This window comes from Chiloscyllium punctatum, chromosome 7, assembly GCF_047496795.1.
Source record: "Chiloscyllium punctatum isolate Juve2018m chromosome 7, sChiPun1.3, whole genome shotgun sequence".
Classification (NCBI taxonomy): domain Eukaryota; kingdom Metazoa; phylum Chordata; class Chondrichthyes; order Orectolobiformes; family Hemiscylliidae; genus Chiloscyllium; species Chiloscyllium punctatum.
The window spans coordinates 60,346,175-60,368,558 of record NC_092745.1 but is presented as its reverse complement, the minus strand read 5'-3'; the positions used below and the strand labels follow the sequence as shown (position 1 = coordinate 60,368,558).

Genomic DNA, 22,384 nt, shown 5'->3' with positions numbered 1-22,384 from the left:
TGTGCTTCCTAAATCTTGCCTAATCACATCGTAATTGCCTTTCCCCCAGCTGTAACTCTTGCCCAGTGGTATACACCTATCCCTTTTATCACTAAAGTAAACATAACAGAATTGTGATCGCTTTCACCAAAGTGCTCACCTACTTCCAAGTCTAACACCTGGCTGGGCTCATTACCCAGTACCAAATCTAATGTGGCTTCACCCCTTGTTGGCCTGTCTACATATTGTATCAGGAAGCCCTCCTGCACACACTGGACAAAAATTGACCCATCTATAGTACTTGTACTATAGTGTTCTCAGTCAGTATTTGGAAAGTTGAAGTCCCCCATGACAACTACCCTATCTCTCTGACTCCTACCGAGAATCATCTTTGCTATCCTTTCCCCTGCATCTCTGGAACTATTTGGACGACAATAGAAAACTCCCAACAGGGTGACCTCTCCTTTCCTGTTTCTAACCTCAGCCCATACTACCTCAGTTGATGAGTCCCCAAACATCCTTTCTGCAACTGTAATACTGTCCTTGACCAACAATGCCACACCTCCCCCTCTTTTACCATCTTCTCTGTTCTTACTGAAACATCTAAATCCTGGAACCTGCAACAACCATTCCTGTCCCTGCTCTATCCAGGTCTCCGAAATGACCACAACATTGAAGTCCCAGGTACAAACCCATGCTGCAAGCTCACCCACCTTATTCTGGATGCTCCTGGTGTTGAAGTAGACACACGTCAAACTAACGTCTTGCTTGCCGGTGCCATCTTGCGTCCCTGAAGTCAGTCTTCAGCCAATGTGATTCACTCGATGTGATATCAAGAAATAACTGAAGACACTGAATACTGCAAAGGCTATAGGCCCTGAACTCATTCCAGCAATTGTACTGAAGATATGTACTCCAGTACTTGCTGCACCCTTAGTCAAACTACTGTCCCAGTAAAGCTACAACATTGGCATCTACCCGGTATGGAATATTGCCCAAGTATATGCTGTACACAAAAAGCAGGATGAATCTAATACAGCCAATTGTTACCCCCTCATTCTGTTCTCTCAATCATGTATGAAGTGATTGAAGGGTTCATCAACAATGCTATCAAGCAGCAGTTGATTAGAAATAACCTGATGCCCAGTTTAAGTTCCACCAGGGTCACTCAGACTCTGATCTCTTTACAGCTTTGGTTCAAACATGGACAAAAGAGCAGACCTGCAGAATTGAGGTGAGAGCGAGTGCCATTGGCATCAGTGCCACACTTGACAGAGTATGCCATCATGGAGCCCTAGAAAAAGTAGAGTCATGGGAATCAAGTAGAAAACTCTCTGATGGATAGATTCATTCTGTGCACAAAGGAAGATGGTTGTGGTTATTTGGGTTCAGTGTCTCAACCGAAGATCATCAATGCAGCGGTTCCTCAGGGTGGTGTTCTGGACTGAACCATTTTCAACTATTACACTGGTGACTCTCTTCCATTGTAAGGTTAGAAGTGAGGCTGTTCACTGATGATTGCACAATATTCAGCACCATTTGTGACTCCTCAGATACAAAAGCAGTACACGTCCAAATGCTCCAAGACTTGGACAAAGACCAGCTTTGGGCTGACAAGTGGCATTGCACCACACAAGTGTCAGACAATGAACATAAGATGCAGGAGTAGAAGTAGGCCATTCGGCCCATAGTCTGCTCCACCATTCAATAAGAACATGGCTGATCCTTCAATCTGCAAACCCACTTTCCTGACTTTTCTTCCTAATCTTTATCCCTTCACTGATTAAAATTGTCTCAGCCTTGAATGTTCTTAATGACACAACACTCTGTGGGAAAGAACTTCACAGATTCACTACCCTGTGAAAGAAATTCTGTCTCAATTGTTAAATGGATAACCCCTTACTCTGAGATTACACCCTGTGCCCTTAGACTGACTCACAATTAGTAAAAAGCTCTCTTCATTCACCATATCAAGCCCCCTAAAAGTTTTGTTTCAATAAAGTAACCTCTCATTCTTTTAAACTCCAATAGGTACAGGTGAAACCTATAGTACTTTTAACCTGTCATACAAAATTCTGTCCATTGTGGTGCAGTGCTAAAAAAAAGAACACAAATTCTCTCCACACTCAGCATCAACCTGGCAAACCCTCTCTCGACTGCCTGCAATATCAATGTTTTCATTCTATTAGCACCAAACTGTTCATAGTATTCAATTCCTCTGTAGACTCCGGGATATTCTTACTACTCATCTTCCCACCTATTTTGGGTTATCCACAAACTTGGCGATATTTCATCCATTTCTCTCAACGAAGTCATTAATATGTTTTGTAAATAATTATGGGTCTAGTACTGATCTATGTGACACTCCACTAGTTACAGATTGCCATGCTGTAAATGTTTCTCTTATCCCAACTCTGTCTTCCATTAGTTAAGTAATCCTCTAGCCACGCAAATAAACTATCCACATCACAATGAGCTCTTATGAAGTAGCCTTATGTGCAATCTCTTATTGAATACCTTTAGGAAATCTAAATATGTTACACATACTGCTTTGTCTTTATCTATCCTGCTTGTTAACCTACTCAACTAATTCTAATAAATGCTCTGCTATTGCATCCTTTATAATCATCTCTAACACTTTCCTAGTGATAGACATATGCTAATTGGCCTATAGTTATCAACATTTTGTCTCCTCTTTATTACAATAAGTGTCACATCGGCCCTTTTCTGATTTTCTAGGTATCTAAAGATTCTTGAAAGATTACTTCCAGCCCATCCCAATCTCTTTTCCTAGATCCTTTTAATATCCTAGGATGCATCCCAACAAGTCCAAGGGATGTATCTGCCTTTAGCCCATTAGCTTCCCTAGAGCTTTTATCAAGTGGTTTTATGTATTTGCTTCCCCTTTTTCCCCTTGATTATTTAGCAATTTTGCAACATTAGTAGCATCGTCTGCACTGATGCAAAGTATTTATTCAACTTCACTGCCATTTCCTGGCTCACCATTTTTATTTCCACCTCTACCACACCTGTTTTCACTTTGGCTTCTCTCTTCCTTTTTACATATTTAAGGAAGCTCTTACTTTTTAAAAATATTATTTGCTAGTTTACTTTCAAAGTTTATTTTCTTTCCTATTTTTTGGTTACCTTTTGATGGTGTTTAAAACTTCTTCAGTTATCTGGCTTGCCATTAATCTTTATCATTTTGAATGTTTTTTTATTTCAATTTTGATATTATCCATAGTTAACCATGGAATATCATTTTCCTAGAATCCTTCTTCCTCACTGGGAAATATCTTTGTTATGAGGTATGAACTATATTCCTAAACATCTGCCACCGATCATAGAATCCCTGTGGTTTGGAAACAGGCCTTTTGGCCCAACAAGTCCACACTGAGCCTCCAAAGAGTATCCACTCAAATCCATTCCTGATGAAGGGCTTTTGCCTGAAACGTCGATTTCGAAGCTCCTTGGATGCTGCCTGAACTGCTGTGCTCTTCCAGCACCACTAATCCAGAATCCATTCCCCATTACTCTACATTTCCCCTGACTAATGCACCTAACCGACACATCCCTGAAACTATGGGCAATTTAGCACAGTCAATTCACCTAACCTGCGCATCTTTGGATTGTGGGAGGAAACTGGAGCACCCGGAGGAAACCCACGCAGACATGAGGAGAACATGCAAACTCCACACAGACAGTCGCCCAAGGCTGGAATTGAACCCAGGTTCATGACCACTGTGTCACCATACCATGCTGCATCATCATCATCATCATCATCATCAATGATCTTTTCTGCTAACCTCCTTTTCCAGTCCAGTCCATGCAAGTCTGTCCTTATTCCTTTCAAGTTGCCCTTATTTAAGTTTAGCACAATTGTTTCCTCCCCAGGTTTCTCACTCTCGACCTGAAAGCTAAATTCATGGGCACTGTTTCCTCATCGATCTTGTACTCTGAGATTGTTTGTTAAATCTGCCTTGTTTTACATTAGCATATCCAAAATATGCCTAATCCATGGTTGTATCCACAACATTGTTCTAGGAAACTGTCCTGAATATGCTCTCCTATGCCTGGTTTTTCCTCTACACTACATCTTCCAGTATGGTGATTCATTTAGAACAATGGAGCAAACATTTATTCACAATTCCCATTGTGTTTTAGGTGTAGACTAACTAGTGCCTTGTATAGTTTCAGCAAGATCTCCCTATTTTTGTACAAACTGTATCTGACATTATTTGGATAATATCATTGAGGGATAGAATATAAATGAGAGAAAATAGAAGGCAAGGTTAGGTCCATGGGCACTTCTAGAATCATAGTGAAAAACAGCAAATGCAAATGTTGTGTAGCATTTTCCTTCCTTTAGCCAAGGAGTGCTAGCATACTGACCATATTACTTCCCCAGCTGTTGAAAATAGTGTTTGCATAATTCATTCAGGATTTGTCCTTTACAGCAAAATGTAAACCACTTTAGATTTCTTATGGACATAAATAGTTAGCTCTGAAGTAAGCATAAAATCTGATAACAGTGCTGCAATTGTTCTATGTTTCCAGGTTACCAAGGAAGCTTTCACACCATGCAAAATACCTTCCAGTATGGTGATTCATTTCGAACAATGGAGCAAACAACTATTCACAATTCCCATCCAGCAGATGATTCTCACTGTCCTGGAGCAGCTCGGCAAAATGGCTACCATTCACTAATTGCACATGCCAGTCTATCAGGTAAAGAAGAATAAGGCAGATATCTGTCCTTATAGTGGTTATGATCCTGTAGAAACTGATAACTGAAAAATTCAAAACTTCCATTGGATGGGTGGAAGGATGATATGATGAGAATTCATGCTTTAAAGACTTAAGAAAATTAATTAAACTATGTCTTAATAGACATTTTATACTGTAACTACTGAAATAATCCACAATTTAAAATCATAAATCTCTTTTTTATGTGGATATTCCATTCTTCCAGAACTAGGGTAAACTGACAGTTAGCTACAGCATTTGTTTCTTTTCTCAAATAAGTTTGAATTTGAACTGGCTTTTACATGAGGGTTGACCTGGATATTTCTCCTCCTACCCAAACTAGGGGAATTTTCCAGTCATGTATAATTCATTAAGAACTTGGTCTCTTCAATCTGAACATGAGCTCTTAACCACATTTTTGCATTTTGGACTATAGAAACATGCTGCCTCTAGCCCTCAGCTCTCTGTTAGATTCTTGCAAGCTGAAACTGCCTGTGAGCTTCTGTATCTTTTTAAAGTAAACACCCAGCAGGCAATTCTACAAACACTCCTAAAGAACCCCCCTCAAAATCTGCCTTCATGACAATGTGTAAATCATTGCCATGTTTTGCTTAGAAATGCCAATTAACAATTTTTCATCTTTCCATCCCATATTTTAAAAAATTAAACAGATGTACAGTATAACCATTTAAAAAATCTTGCATTCCTGACTTTTACCTGGGACTTTGGAGACTAACAATCTATCCACCATCTGTACAAATGCTTTTCCCATTGTCTGCAGGCGTAAACTCTTGTAATCCCAGATGATCTAAGCGTTGGGTAAGTAAGATCTCAGAATGAACACCGGCCCGATAGATCATATCTTGTTTCTTCTTTAATTTAAGGTAGCAGTCTTTCACTGAAAATTAATCACATATGGTTGAAGATTTCATTTGAGCAATAAGAAAAAATATTACACAAAATAAACAAAAAAATTAAAACAATAGTTTGAAAGATTTCAAGGTACATGGCAAAATAAAATCTTATCTATTCCCTAACTCATCATATCACAGTTAACTCAAAAAAAATGTACCTCCCTTGTCAGATCTGTAGGTTTGACTTAACTGCTTTATCTCAGTTCTGATCCTGGGAGCTATGAGGCTTTTCCCTTGACCACTCATACAGCTGAGAGCTTAGATTTTCTCAGTCTTTTGCAGAGTTAACATTCTGGGTCTGGAAGTTTCAAAAACCACACTTTCTCAGTGAAGTAACTTATTTCCTTAACTGTTCTGAACAATCTCCTTTTTCTAGAAAAGACCATACCAGTTTCTGATTCCAGTCAGCTTTCCTTCCAAACCTTTTTAATTCAATTAAAATACATGTCATCTTAGATTTTGCTATAGTTAATAGACTAATAGTTTCTCTCTCCTGTTGTTGACCTGATGATAATAAATCTTCCATTGATGACACGGTGGCTCAGTGGTTAGCACTGCTGCCTTGCAGCATCAGGGACCCAAGTTTGATTCCTGCTTCGGGCAGCTGTCTATGTGGACTTTGCACATTTTCGCTGTGTCTGCGAGGATTTCCTCCCACAATCCAAAGATGTGCAGGTTAGGTGAATTGCTAAATTGCCCATCATGTTTGGTGCTTTGGTCAGAGGTAAATATAGGGTAGGGGAATGGGTCTGAGTGGGTTATTCTTCAGAGGGTCAGTGTGGACTTGTTGGGCCAAATGGCCTGTTTCCATACTGTAGGGAACCTAATCTAAAAGTCTAGGGGTCCTTGTGGTCACCTGCTGTCTCTGACAGACTGATTTTAAAATCATGGTTCTGTAAAAACTGACCTAATTCATTTTTAAACCCCTTTACAAAAATAGATCAACACAAATAACACACTGGCTTAAAACTCAAAATGCTAAAATAAATATTAATATATAAAACCATGTTTTTCAAACACTTTGCAGTGTCTTCCCAGTAAGGCAACCCATGTTCTCCTTGAATCTACAATGACCAAAACATTCTGACTTGCTGTCAGTAGAATTCAGAACAAGTCACATGGAGTCGTAAAATCATACAACATGGAAATAGACCCTTCGGTCAACCAAACATCCCAGTCTATCCTAGTCCCATTTACCAGCATTTGGCACATATCCCTCTAAACCCTTCCTATTCACATACCCACCCAGATATCTTCTAACTGTTGCAGTTATAACCTCCTCCATCATCTCCTCTGGCAGCTCGTTCCATGTGAAAAAGTTACCACTTGGGCCCTTTTTAGATCTTTCCCTTCTAACCTAAAATCTATGCCCTCTAGGTTTGGATTCTCCTACCTCAGGCAAAAACACCTTGGCTATTCATTTTATCCATATCCATCAGGATTTTTTAAACCTCTATAAGGTCACCCTTCAGCCTCTGATGCTCCAGGGAAGAAAACCCCAGTCTATCCAGTCTCTACCTATAACTCAAACTCTCCAGCCCTGGCAACATCCTTGTAAATCTCTTCTGCATGTTCTTAAATTTAGCAACATCCTTCCCATAGAAGGGTACCAGAATTGTACACAGTATTCTAAAAGTGGCCTCATCAAGATCATATACTGACACAATACCTCCTCATCCCTCCATTTTACCCCAAATTAAAGAGATAGTCCAAGAATATACTGTTATAAAAGCCTTGCATTTGTAGCAGCTCAGTTTTGGTTAATATGATGTTGCAATATTATTCTCCCACAATTTGTGACAATATGAAGGGATTTTGGTTTTGCGTAAATCCGTGTGGGACAAAATGCCTTGAATTACGTTTGCACAAACCATGCAGTTTAGACAAGAGGTAATTCCACACAATATTCCAGCCTGTTACTGACTGTCAAAGAATTACAACCAGGATAAACTGTTGGCCTACATCTTCTGGCATCTGTACCAGTGGAATTGTACTGGAAGTCCTAACACACAAACATGCTGAAATTATCCAGGAAGTTTTAACTTGCAAAAGGCTGATTTTAATTGCCTGAGATCCTTGTGAAAATCTATAACTCTCAGCTCAGCATCAGAACCTTGGGCTAGCTATGTTGAACTCATGTGGATATTTACCTGAAAAATGTTTCACTCACCACAGACCATTTTGCTTTTTGAAGCCGTCTGCACTATTACTGATCAATTACAAGGAATTCCAAGCACCTTTTGTCCAGTGTGGCAGAAGACAGTCTGATGAGAAGGAAATCTACTCTTAAGCAAGTGCAATTTATTGCATGTTAGCTACTGAATACATTTTGCACTGATATAATAGACATGGTTACAGAAACTATGAAGAGAACCTGGATAGTAGGCCTTGTTCTTTTATGATCCTAAGCAGTTAACCGCCAAAGTCATTTTGTCTTGATCATAATGAGTATTGCTTAAGGCACTCATCAGTATTAACCATTTCGGATTCTTACATCCTTATCCTTAATATGGTCTACATCAGAAATTAGCCAACAAAACCAAGATTAGTACCACAACTGATTTCCCAATCACTCCCTTGACCTGACTACCTGTCTCTAATTCAATCCCCTCATTCAGTATTAGCCCCAATGAGGAGAAAGTGAGGACTGCAGATGCTGGAGAGTCAGAGTTGAAAGGTGCAGCAGTGGAAAAACACAGCAGGTCAAGCAGCATCCGAGGAGCAGAGTCAACATTTCAGGCATAAACCTTTCATCAGGAATGTTGGGATTATGCCTGACCTGCTGTGCTTTTTCAGCACCACACTTTTTGACTCATTACTCCCACCGACCCAAACCGACCCAAACCAATCACCCTGTTAAACACAGCCTGAGGTTACTCCCATATCCACCTTTGTTAAGTTTAAATCTGTGATAAACTCTTGTTAAGCAAAGGTATTAATGGGCCAAAAGCAGGTGTATGGATTTCAGCTGCAGATCAATCGTGATCCCATTGGATGGTGGAGCTGGCTCAACTGGCTGAATGGCTCACTGCTGTTGATATGTTCCTATGTTGATCTGACTGCCTCTTTACTCCCTGACCTAACTGCATAGTTATTCATCTATCTGTCTACATCTTAGAAACTCTTCAGAAACTCAACTTGAATACAGCAGCTGTGTCATAAGTGGATGGGACATCCTGTCACTTATCTTTTCCAGTCCTTGTTGGCTGCACCAATCCATTACTGGGTTCAAAGTCCCAGCTGAAATAACACAGTACGTTCAGGGTGCAGAAATCTTTGTGGGCAGTGACGATGCGTGCAGCATTACTGCTGACCAGAATATCTGGGCCATAAATACCAAAAGGTCATGTCAAAAGAAACCTTAGGGTCTTCATAGAGTTAATGCTCAACGTATCAGGCAACTACAAGACAACAATCAGAAATGCAAATAGGATGTTGAAATTTATAACTTCCTCCACATTGTGTTCTGATATTTGTGATGAAAAAATTGCACAGTGCAGTTGGCAGACTGTACAGGAAGTCTTTTCTCAATGTTGTGTTTGCATTCCTAAAAAAGTGCAACTTCAAGTGAAGCAATGCTAAATGAATTATATTTTCCTATTCCAACCAACTTAAAAATGGTGGTAAAGTTTTATTGGACCTTTGTCCTCAAAATAAAAAAAATTTTAAAAAGCAATACAATGTCAGATGAAATACTGTACATATTGCATTTCAATGTCAGTAAATTACATAACTTTTAAAACAAAACAAACTTAAAAATATAAAATGTGCTCTTGCCATTTGCCTCCTGTGTAATGCCTCTCTTGTTTCCTGTTGCCTCTGCTTCCACTCACTGAACTTACAACTTGCCACATATCATAGTCTCGACCCTCCAAGTTGCTGGTTGACTCTTCTAGTAACCACTTACTTCTCCTGAACCCTTACTGTGAGTAATGGCTGAGGACATGAATGGCAAGAGGCAGGAAGAGAAACTTACTGTTATGTTCTGTTCATGTTACAATAATATCAGATGGTTAATATCATAGGTTACTGTCTCAAATTAGAAAGCTGACATGCATTTGATGGTGCAAGGTTGTTTTACTTGATAGATGCAAACTGAATCCACATGAATGGCGAGAGGCAGAAGGATAAACTTTAGAGTGAGAGCAACTTTGAGCTGCAACGTTGTGGAGATGAGCCCTGAGAGGGAGTGTTGGCAAAAAGGAAGGCTGGCTAGGAGGGTTGGTGACTAGGATTATGAGGATTAGGAGCTGGGAGGTTTAATTAACAAATGGGAATCTGGCAAGGAGAGTCAGAAAGTGGCAGGATCTATGCCATGCTGCATTCATTGGGTCCTGCAACGTTATGTCTCATCCAGTGGAAAGCAAAGTTCGAATTAAAGTTCCGATGCTAAGTGTGAATACTTACTATTAACTGACTAATGTTAAGTCAGAGCGACTTAAAGCAAGGATTGTGTCTGATGTTTGGTATGAGAAACAGGGGAGACATTCAACACTAAAAGAGCAACAAGAGTTACTTTGGAGAGGAGTCACTGAAACAAAGTATAAAGTGTCAGGATTTGATTTACATTGATGTTTTGTGAAGCTGATTTTGATGATAAGTGGAAAAATGAAATGGATATGTTGCTATGCATTTACCATTTCGAGGGTCAACAGTTGTACACTGAGGAAGGTATGGAAATTGTAAGTTATAAACTAACATCAGGTCTGGTATGGCAGTCCACATGAAGAACTCAATGCAAATGGTTGAGAGCTACAATCCATATCAGTTCTTTTTCCCCAGGAGAAATCCAAGAATTCCTTCTGTAATATTTGATTGGGAAGGGATTCAATTGGCTCCACTTTCTTCTGAGCATCTGAACTCAGTAAAGAAGAATATTAATTAAAGCTGAAGTTTCAGAGAAAACTTGGTGAGCCTTGCTCATCATGGAAGACCATAAATGTAATTTGTGGGACATAATATATCACAAACCAGAAGGATACAAAGAGTGGGAAGGTTCAGGCAAGTTTATAAGTAGGAATTGGTGAACAATAATTTTAAAACATGACAATCAATCTGTCAGAGTGCATTTCACAAGGTTAACTGGCACAGATGATACATTTACAGAGTCTAATAAAATCATACAAAACGACGAAGCCTCTGCCCTTCACATAATTTGGATGATTATGAAGAGCAGATTATGGCAGATAAAGGATTAAGTTAATATGAACAGAGTGATACTGAAGATCAGGATAAAATTATTTCTCCCAGAGGTCAACTATCACAAGTTGGCAGTAGAATGTCATATAAGCCAGAAGGAGCCACTCAATGGAAGGATCCATTACAAAGAGTTGGGAAGTCCACTGGCAAATATAAAAAATGGCTAAACTTGCAACAGGAAGAGCAGAAAGTAAGATCTATGCATTGGCAATATGATGTGGAAGCCCAGAAAATGCAGAAATATTTTCTGAAACTTGGAAGCAAGCACAGTCCGAGGAAAAGTTCACAGGCTGGTGAAAGGAACTCACCATAGGATGGCAAGATCTTGTAGTCATAGTCCAGTACAAGATAGGAGAGCAACTAGATATTGTAGTTTGACAAGAACAGTGACCGCGGAATAGGCCAGCGATAGGTGGACAAAATCCGCGGGACCTGACCTAGTGTATCCCAGGAATTTGTGGGAAGTTAGGGAGGAAATTGTGGGGCACCTTGCAGAAATATTTGTATCATCTATTACTATGGATGAGGTGCTGGATGACTGGAGGGTGACTAATGTTGTGCCTTTGTTTAAGAAGGGATGTAAGTGGAAGACAGGTGTGAGTATGACTTTGGTGGTGGGTAAGTTGTTGGAAGTGATTCTGAAAGACAAGATTTATGTGTTTGGAGAGACAAGGAATGATTAGGGATAGTCAGCATGGCTTATTGTGAGGGAAAGTCATATCTCACAAACTTGATTGAGTCTTTTGAGGAAGTAACCAAGAAGATTGATGAAGACAGAGCAGTAGACATCATTTACTTGGTCTTTAGTAAAACTTTTGACAAGGTTCCGCATGATAGACTAATTAGTAATGTTAGGTGACATGCGATTCAGGGTGAGCTTGCCAATTGGATACAAAATTGGCTTAAAGGTAGGAGACAGGGAGTGATGGTAGAGAGTTGTTTTTCGAACTGGAGGCCTGAGACCAGTAGTGTTCCACAGGGATTGATGCTGGGTCCACTTTTGTTTGTCATTTATATAAATGATTTAGATGAAAATGTAGAAAGCATGGTTTGTAAGTTTGTGGATGACACCAAGATTGGTGGTGTAGTGGACAGTAAAGAATGTTATTTAAGATTACAAAGAGATCTTGATCATTTGGGTCAATGGGCTGAGGAGTGGCAGATGGAGTTTAATTTGGATACATGTAAGATATTGCATTTTGGTAAAACAAACAAAGGCAGGAGATGTAGAATTAATAGTAGTATTGTAGAACAGAGGAGACTATGGCTGTAGATGAATTTTTTTGGTTGGTAGGATATGCTTGTGCCACAGATATCATGTCTGGGCCTCAATTGTTTCTAATTAATGTCAATGATGTGACCCCGTGGAATTGCTAAATTTTCTGGTGATGCAAAATTAGGTAGGAAAGTAAGTTGTGAAGAGAACATAGGGAGTATGCAAAAGGATATGGAAAGGTTTAGTCATTGGGCAAAAAAATTGGCACATGGAATGTAGCGTGGGAAAATATGAACTTGTCAACTTCGACAGGAAGAATATTATTTAAGTGAAGAGAAATTTCAGAACTCAAGTTCAGAGGAATCTGGATGCTCTGTACATGAACTGCAAAATGTTAGTGCAGTAATTGCACAGAGGCTGGTATCCCGTCACCAAGGCCCCCTTTACTTACATGCGTACAGTGCAATCGCTCTGACTAGCCAGCTCAGACCCAGTCCCAAGTCTCCCAAGGAGACTCTCTGAATCTCTTGTTTATATCTGTCAGCCAGGGCTCCCTGATTGACCCAGGTTAACAATCCCAATGAAGGAGCTCATAGTCAATGAGATCCACCTGGTCCTAGTTCCAATCACTACAAGTGACTAGGAAGATAGTTGGACTGTTGTTACTTATTACAAGGGGAATGGAACATAAAGTAGGTAAGTTTTGCTGCAATTCTTTAGAGTGTTGCTGAGGCCAAATCTTGAGTACTATGCTTTTACAAATTATTAATCACTATTATTTATAAGTCCTGATTTGCAAAAAACAAATGTTTTAGAAGCAATTCAGAGAAATTCACTCAACTGATATGTGGAATGTGATAGTGGTGTGGTAAGATTTTGTTCTTATGAGGAGCTATTCGACAAGCTGGGTCTGTATCCACTGGAGTTTAGAAGAATAAGAGGTTACCTTAAGGAAACATATAAAATCCTGTGGGGATTTGGCAGGGTGGATACCGAAAGGATGTTTTCTCTTGAGGCAGAGACTAGAACAATGGGGCATAACTTAGAAGTTAGGAGCCTCCCATTTAAGACAAATGAGAAAGAATCATTTTTCTCTCAGTGTTCAGTGTCTTTGGAACTCTGTCTTTCCCAAATAGCATTGGAGATTGTATCTTGAATACTTTTAATGGCAGAAGTAGATAGATACTTGACTAGCAAAGGGATCAGTGGCTATTGGGGTAAGTGGAAATGCGGTGTCAAGTTTACAGTCAGTTCAACCATGATTTTATCGAATGGCAGAGCAGACATTAAGGGGCTGAATAGCTACTTTTACTCCAAATTTATACATATGTTTGTATGTGTGAGGTTATTTTGGGTGCATGAATTAAGAAGAACCTAATGGAATTCCTTTTCATAAGTATCTGTGATAACCCCAGTAAGGCCCATGGGGAACTTTTTAATTAATCTCCTTGTGTAGTTCATTGAGTAGGAGTTCCCTGAGGAACAGGCAATAGCCTGTTCGGCTGCAACTCATCACCTTAGCCCTTTATGGACTAGGAGGTTGGCGGCTCTCTTGTGCAGTGGTACTGTCCCTACCCATGGACCAGGAGGCTGAAGTCTGAGCCCCACCTGCTCCAGAGGTGTGTAATAACATTGCTGAACAGATTGATTAGAAAAATTGGTTAAAGAAAAATAGACTAGGAGGTTTTGAGCCCTCGTGTAATGCAGTGGTAGAGTCCCTACCCTTGTACTGAGAGGGCTGGGTTCAAGTCCCACCTGCTCCAGGGTGTGTAGTGAAATCTCTGAACTGGCTGATTAGAAAATAGGTTAAATTAAAGAATTTAATAAAGCAGACTCAATCCCTACCCCTCCCCTTCACTTTCAATGGTTTATATTGCCCATAATGGCTTGGTTTGTAAATATTCAACTGGCTACACGGATGTTGTACTGGTGGTGATTAGCAGGTTGAAAAAGAAACCATGGTGTTTTTGGTGGTGGGAAGGTTGCTTAGGTCATGGCAATTAGGTGATGGGGAAAAGAACCATTTGGTTGCATGTGATTGCATGTCTGGCCATGAAAAAAAGAAGACCCATGTAATTATGTAATGGCCACGTGCATGATTTACTGGTAACGGTTAATCGTTAGAAACAGAAAAAAGTTACGGTGATTTAGTAATGGGAAAGTTTAGTTGTGTGTAAGTGTACTTCTGGATATAAAAAGAAGCAGATCCACAGGCTCTGAGCAGTTTGAGTAGAAAATATCATGACCAGACCCAATATATATTTTAAAAGAAAGCAGACCCAGCAAATATTCAAATCAATTTCCTGGTGGTGGTTAGTAGTTAAGAACTTTAAAAAAAAGTAATGGTAATTTGGTGGGGGGAAACTGTTGTGTATGATAGCACTTCCAGATATAACAATGAATAAAGTAGACCCAAGATTGGGTCTGCAGACTTGTCTGTTCCGGCCTGGAAATAGCTGTTGTAACTATAGTAGTGGCTCTGTTCTGGTGTTCAACGAAATTGATGTTCCTTTCCAGTCGGACATCCTGAGTTATCGCAGTATCTTTAGTCATTTTTACTAGCCTCAGTGAATTTTCCAGACAGTGACATAGGCAGAGACTCATGAAAACATAGTGGTGAGCTATCTTGTAAGGCAATGGCTCAGAGCTGTGCTCAGGTTTGGTTTTATTTTGAGCATTAGTACAACGGTGTGAATGTTTTATTTTCTATATTCTGAGGAAGATGAATAGTAAAATTACATTCCAACTGTTCATGGTAATGTGATCGGCCAGCTATAAATAGTGGATGGTAAAACTAAATTATTCCCAAAGCTGCTTGAAGTCTCCACTTTCCAACTGCTGGGAAGCTGACAAACTGGGACATGTGGAACTTGTATTCTTTTGCACGCAACTGTTATAACAGCAAACAGTTAATGGACACTTCATGGAGCTTCAATCATCTGTCTGCACTGTTAATGTCGAATGGAGATAGTAAGGAAGTGGGCACTTTGGATAACATCAGTCAGTTGAAGCTGGTTGAAAGCTTTTAAATCAGCAAATATGTAATGGGGCTACACAAAATAGCAAACATGCTTAATATGTTTTAACCGGACCCTTTGTAATTGATGCCTTTGGTGAAAACAGATGGTTGGCATTATAAATTTATTGTTTATCACTTTACAGTTAATTGTTTAATGTGTCTTCTTCATAGTTTACAGCCTAAGCCACAAACTGATTGCATTTGTTACCCTTTTCTGAAGTCCGAGAAATCACATGACAACTTATAAGATCAAACACATGACAAAAGTATCTGTTTGATGATTGATCTGCTACAGTTACATGGATGTTCTTCAGATAGCAATACATTCCAGGTTGTACCAAGCGGGAATTCACAAAAATAGCTTCTGACACTGAACCAAGGAAGTATCTGAGATAAGGTTTCATCAATATTACAGCTCCCTTTACATTTTAAGGCCAGAAGGGGATTCTTGCAGGGTTCTGGAGACTCTGGGAACATTCCAAAATGGCAGTCAGGACCCAGAAACAGGAATTCTCACTCTTTTTACTGACAGATCCTAGTCATTCAAGCAGGGAGGAATGGGACTTCCATATGTGGGAAACTCAAATCCAGCATGGCCCTTTGAAGTCAGTGCTGAGTTCAAAGAGACTCCAGCTTTGCTGGAACAGGGCCTTAACCCACAGGTCGGAATTATGAATCCTTAAAGAAGTTACAAATACTTGTCAACAAAATCTGTGACATAACAGATTTTGCAGCACGGTGGCTCAGTGGTCAGCACTGCAGCCTCACAGCGCGAGGGACCTGAGTTCAATTCCAGCCTCGGGCAACTGTCTGTGTGGAGTTTGCACGTTCTCCCCGTGTCTGCATGGGTTTCCTCCGGGTGCTCCGGTTTCCTCCCACAGTCCAAAGATGTGCAGGTTAGGCGAATTGACCAAGCTAAATTGCCCAGAGTGTTAGGTGCATTAGTCAGAGTGATATGGGGTGGGTGGGTTATTCTTCGGAGGGTCGGTGTGGACTTGTTGGGCCGAAGGGCCTGTTTCCACACTGTAGGGAATCTAATCCAATTAAACGTCACCATCCCTGCCACTGAGACTGAAACTCTGGTTCAAATCTCACTCCAGCACTTGATGTTCAAGGAAGGTACATTCATGAGTCAGCCAAAACTACAGAGTGTTGAGTACCAACTTATGAATGTTTCCAACACATACCAATGGTAAAAGCAGAAGAGATTCTTGGTGAAGCATGTGATGGAAAGAAATTGGAGCCTGCATCATCATTATCCATATCTTCATACTCTCGCATGTTTGTAAAAATGTATGGTGAGACAACACCTTAGATTCCTTGGGAGGGGGTGTAGTTGACAGCTAGCCAGACGGTCAGTGTGATTCAGATTGGTGTCAAGAGCCAAACAACATCATTTGATCCTTGTCTCGGTAAGGTGGATTCAGGTCCTGATTTCTTGCCCTGATGTGATGGAGATTGTGACAGTGTTTGTTGGATTTGCTTTAAGGCATAGCACTTAGGAAAAATGTATGCAAAGGACAGATGAGGTCTGCAGAAGTATCACGTTATTCAAGTGATCAGTCCCTTAGAAATTTAAAGTCTTCCTACCTGTGTCTGAGAGTTGAACAAACTCAAGCTGTTATGTAAGTCGCTAACCCTTGAATAATTGGAAAAAAAACTGCTTGCCTGTGCCTGAAAATGGACAAAAATCTGAATGAGCAGTTTCAATAGCTGTTTGTTGAATTAATCCTAAGTGATGTCATTATTCATGTCTAGATGGCTGGTTTGTGATGCAGAATGATGCCAACCCCACAGGTTCAATTTCCACACCAGCTGAGATCACCATGAAGGTCATACATTCTTAACCTCAACCCTTGCCTGAGATGTGATGATCCTCAGGTTAAACCACCAACCATCGTCTCTCTTTAAGGAGAGAGAACAGCCCAGTGTCTCTTTGGGCTACGGCAACTAATCATGGTTGGTTGCTTTCAACAACATATTATTGTCATAGTGGGCCTCTATAAGTTCACAGTCGAAGAGTGTGGTGCTGGAAAAGCACAGCCGGTCAGGCAGCATCCTCGGAGTAGGAGAGTTGACATTTCGGGCATAAGCTCTTCATCAGGAACGTTGACTCTCCTGCCCCTCAGATGCTGCCTGACCTGCTGTGCTTTACCAGCACCACACTCTTCGACCCTGATCGCCGGCATCTGAAGTCCTCACTTTCTCCTTTATAGTTCACAGATTGACTGATGTGACTTCAATGCTGTTGTTAAAGGATTAGTTGCGTTTGATGAGGGTTATGAATATAAATATATGCTTTTTATGTTGTGATTTAATTCTATTGAATGACTATTTCTGAATTGGATTTATGTAATGAATTTTGTAAGTGAGATTTAGAACTTTATTTTATTTAACCCAACGTAGCTCCTGAGGTCTGCCCCTGGTGGACACTATGAGTTGCCTTGATAAGTGTATGGACAAAGGGTGGTGAGTGTGAGGCACCAGTTGGCACTAAGTGGTAGAAAGACTATAAGGGGTTATGGGATTGGGTTGGGTGAGTGTCATGCATTGGCACTAAATTGATATAGACTGTAAGATGTCAGGAGACACATTGGCAGAGAAAATATGAGTAACTATTGGGAATGAGTGCAGGCCCCTTGGTTGTTATATATAGGGAATTGGTATGGCATGTGAGGTTTGAAGTTAGATGGAAAATGTTTAATGAAACAACTGGGGTCATGTCCCAGAAAACTGAGACACACCTTTTAAATCGCCAGGCCAGGATTGTGGTAGCCTCTGTGATCACCCTCAGTATGTACCCGGCAACAGAGAACCAAACTCCATTCTTTACTTGCTGCCTGAAAACTTGTCATTCTCTGCCAACTTCCCAGCAGCCCCCCACCCCACCACCTCCTCCCCCCCACCCCCGACTTCCAAACAAACCCCTCAGATAAATGCCCTGAATTTTCCTGTCTTGTGTTGCCTGCCTTGGCAGAAAAGTCAAGGACCAAAAATCAATTTTCTCAGCTACTTTCCAAGTAAATCAACTAGAAATTCAGTCACAAGTGAATGTAAGTTGTTCTTACATTAGTTTATTTTGATGGTTCCCATTGAGGATCATGACTGGTATTGGTGAGATGTGTTGTGAAATAATTTCCTGAGACTGATGTAGCTCAACTGAGGCTAACTTTCACTTTTTCACTGTGGTGGCTGTGGGCATAATCAGTTGGTAAGTCAGAAGAATTGTCATAAGCCATGGTGCTGTGTTCCTCCTGTCACCCCCAAAGAGCAAAAGAAAGCTTGTGTGCCTGCTCCTCTTCCCTACTACTTTTAATTTCCATCAGCAGGAACAGTACACATTGCAAACGCACACAACAAAATAACATTCAGAAAGTTAGAGACAAAATAAATGACTAAAACACACACACACACAATTATATATAGTACACAAGAAAACTTTGCTCCCTGGACCCAAGACCCCAGAAATTTCGACAAGCAAATGTTAATACGTATTGGCTGTCCTTTAAGTAGAATCTGTTTGGGTGCTGGGTAAATTTTATTACACAAACAGTATATAGTATATTAAAAAATCTCACATTTGATGGTGTGATAAAGAGATTTATTTGCTTTTCTTCTTGAGTCTAGTTTGAAGTAAACAGAATCCATGTTGATACTGTTTTGCAAATTATTTTAGGCATGATTCTAATTACAGAGAAGTAGTAATTTTGACCTTGCCAAGATATTATCTCTGAATTGTAACGTCCACTGAAGTGAATTATTCTACCTATTAATTGTAGCAAATTTATACCATGCCAAGTTTAATTAAGTACCCCTTTTTAAAACTTATTATATTGTTTGAATTGGACAAAGTCATGTTTGTAGTTATTGGGTGTTTTATAGTTTTAGTTTGCCTAGCTTGGTTTCTTTACAAAATTTATTCTCAAAAGCATTTTACACCTTGCATTTAACAAAATAACAGCTGTAAGACAAGTCTAACTTTTTACATTTGTATTCTACTTTGATTAATAATAATAAAAATGAATGCATAACAATGGAATCTTCCAGTTTAATACGTTTGGCATTGTCTAAATCAGATATCCTATTTTGACAGAGAAACTAGAAATCAGTCAGTCTTTTAGCTGTATCTTCCTTAGTGAACTAGCATTACCAAACCTCTCTACTTGTTTTCATTTCTGATTTCTTTCTTTCTTAGATCTATCCTTCAACCTATAAGGTTCTGTGCTGTGAGTGCAAGTGTGCAAAATTGCAATTAATTAGTATTACAAAACCTGAAGAAAATATTTGCGGAATTCTTTCCACAGGTTTTGATATTGTCCCAGAACTTCAAGGTACATTTGGAGAAACATTGCGAAATGAGTTAGAAGACAATGGACTCTTCCAGGTCAACACCATTGACCGTTTTGTAAGTCAGTTGTCCTCTGTCTACACAGAGACCTGAAATCAATCTCATTCTTCTGTGTTTTCCTAACTGGATTAAAAACTGCTTGTCACATTTCTGCTTGAGTTACTTTACAAAGACTGAATACTAAACAATTATACTGAATTATTCAATGTATCTTATTACATTCCAACATCCATAGGTTATATACTAACTCCATTGCTCAGCATCCAAAATGAAATGATAGGTAGATATTGTGTATAAGCACATTACTGTGCATGTCTATTATACAATGCTAATAAGTGTTACCCCTGTGTATATCAGACAGATCAGCACAGCTGTCATTGTGAATTTAAGCCTCATCATCAGCAAGCTTTTTCTGTTCGTCAGCATGTAGTCGGAGCCAACCCATCATTTTTTTGACATATCGCCTAAGATCGCTATTGAAATTGTTAATTTTATCCCATGTTCAAAATTGAAATAAAGAAAAGGAAAAAAAAATGCATTTTTACATGTTTTGTACTAAAGAGTGGAGAAATTGTAGCAATATTAAGAATAGTAAAACAATTAAATGAGAAAATCATTTAGATTAATGACATGTAATTTATCCACTAAAAATACTAGTCCCATTCATTCACGGAAATGTTTATGCAAAAACATTCAATCCCCAATCAAAGGGAGGGCAAGCCTCAAATTTGTGGCCATCCTCACATTTCCGTTATTCCATTTTGGCTTGACACCAACACCTGTAGCATTGCAGCACCACTATTCAAGATCATTCCATGTTTTTTTTAACCATTTCTTTATTTTGCTTAAGCATAAGTTATAAGACTTAAAGTCAGAAAATGTTGGAAATGCACAGCAGGTCAAATGGAATCTCAAAGCTCATTTAATTCTTAATGTGTGCAGCCATAATTCCAATTGCTTCTCCCATTATTGTCTCTCAAAGACTTTGTTAACATCCATCTTTTTAGTTATAACTCACCACCACACCTTTGGCTTGTTTGCCCATTTTCCTGTGAAGTGCTTTGGGTATTTTACTCGATCAAAAGTTATTATATAACTCAAAGTGGTTTTGTATCAATAGTGACCAACTTGTGGTGCAAGGACTGGCAGCTGCACAATTGGTAGCTCCCTGCCTCTGAGTTGAAAGGCACTGAATTCATGTCCCATGCCAAGATTTGTTGGCTGCAAAGGAAACTAGCCACTGGTGCAGGCAAGCCAGTGCGTATCGGTGTTGGCCCCAGCCTGGATAAGCAAGGAGGGTTGGAGGCAGAAAGACCGTTCAGCTGTATATCCATCCACAAAATCCAAAAAATATGTTGACATAAAGATACTTAACCAGCATTGCGTTGAATCCACATAACATGAGAAAAATTAAAAGAGGGAGCACTGGCTTGCTCAGCATTTCTAGGACCTTCTGCCTCATTTCCATCATTTGCAGTGTTTTGATAACCAAATACTATGAAATATATTGTTGCTGTGCACTTTTGATACTCATGCTTCAGGCATCCAGATGTGCAAAAAAGCACCCTGTTTTGTAACTGTTGTTCATAACTTGTTTTTCTTGCTAAGGACAATGTAAAATATCATGGGTATAGGTTTGTAAAGAATGTGTTACTTGCTAATTTTAAATCCAATTGTCCCCAGTCTCTTAAAGCTAGCAGATCCTCTTTTTGTACAAAAATGTTTGCGTCAACATAATGTACATAATGTAAGGAGTTTTGAGTATTCATGGCATTTTACATTTTTATATATTTTTGTTGAAGGAACAATTAAAAGCACATTAATGGAATTACATTTGTTGTCATCTATGCCTAAAAGACATGCTGAACTGTTGTTTCAGACCTCACAGCAATCCAACATATGTTTGCAAATATTGCAAATACATTTTACAAACATATTTTATACTGAACCATATGTGCAAAATATACTTCATTGGTATTATTTGTGGGCTGAGGTTTCAGTGATCCAACTGCAGCAAGCCCAAGGGACCACACATGGATTTAGTCAACTCTCTTATTATACCCCAACCATTTATACACAAAGTAATATGTTCTACTGCACAGTTATTTCCGATTAATACTACTTTCATTCATTTTTTTTTGTGATTGATCTGTCAATACAGATATGGTTTAGTAAAATTTCTGCTCAATTCTGTTTTTGTATTATGTGTGGTTAATTTCGAGCGTCGATGCCTTGAGACCAACTTATGTATCAACACTCACCTCCAATTCTGTCAAGATGGCGGCAGGGTAAGATGCTCCAGTTGGAGATCCTCTGCTTGCCAGTTCCTTTTCCTTTCTTTGTTTTCTCCCTCTTTGCAGTATTTTGTCAGCTCCCTGCCCGCCCACAATCTTTTAATCAGCCCTACTTGGAGAAAGGAGTCAAGGGAGATGAGCCGTGCCCAGAGACCAGGCGGAAGCTGAGCACGCAAGCCATGTCCACCAGGCAGCAGCAGAATGAGCACGGGCCAAGTCTTGGGCCGAATCCCAAAGCAATGGCACCAGGGGAATCTTGAGTCCTGGAGTGATGGCACCAGGGGAATCCCGAGTCTCGGGGCGATGGCAGCAAAGGATTCACATGTCCTGGAGCGACGGCACCAGAGGAAGCCGGATCCCGGAGTGACGGCACCAGGGGAATCCTGAATCCTGGAGTGATGGCACCAGGGGAATCCTGAATCTCAGAGCAATGGCAGCAGAGGAACCCCAAGTCCCAGAGTGACATGAGGTGAAAAACATCCGGTACAGCGTGACTTGCCTTGTTGCTGCTGAGTGCCAGTGAGGAGCAGACTGGAGGCTGGAGCAATATGGGACAGTTGTTGGACTTGGGCCTGGAGCCACATGCTGAGTTGCTGCTGTTTGGAACTTTGTTTTTACCAGACTGCAATGTAAGTCCCCTTCATCAGTGTTATAACTACCTCATTTCTA

The 22,384-nt window shown here is 39.9% G+C and overlaps 1 protein-coding gene across 1 annotated transcript in view; it reads left to right on the top strand.

Annotated features, from left to right (window-relative positions):
• glis1a (GLIS family zinc finger 1a) overlaps window positions 1-21,222 on the top strand; it is a 393,292-nt gene extending 372,070 nt beyond the window's left edge. The window contains exons 10-11 of the mRNA XM_072573722.1: window positions 4,537-4,707; window positions 19,378-21,222. Coding sequence (XP_072429823.1) covers window positions 4,537-4,707; window positions 19,378-19,514 — 308 coding nt within the window. The 3' untranslated portion in view covers window positions 19,515-21,222. The remainder of the gene's footprint in view (window positions 1-4,536; window positions 4,708-19,377) is intronic.
• Window positions 21,223-22,384: the final 1,162 nt, after the last annotated feature.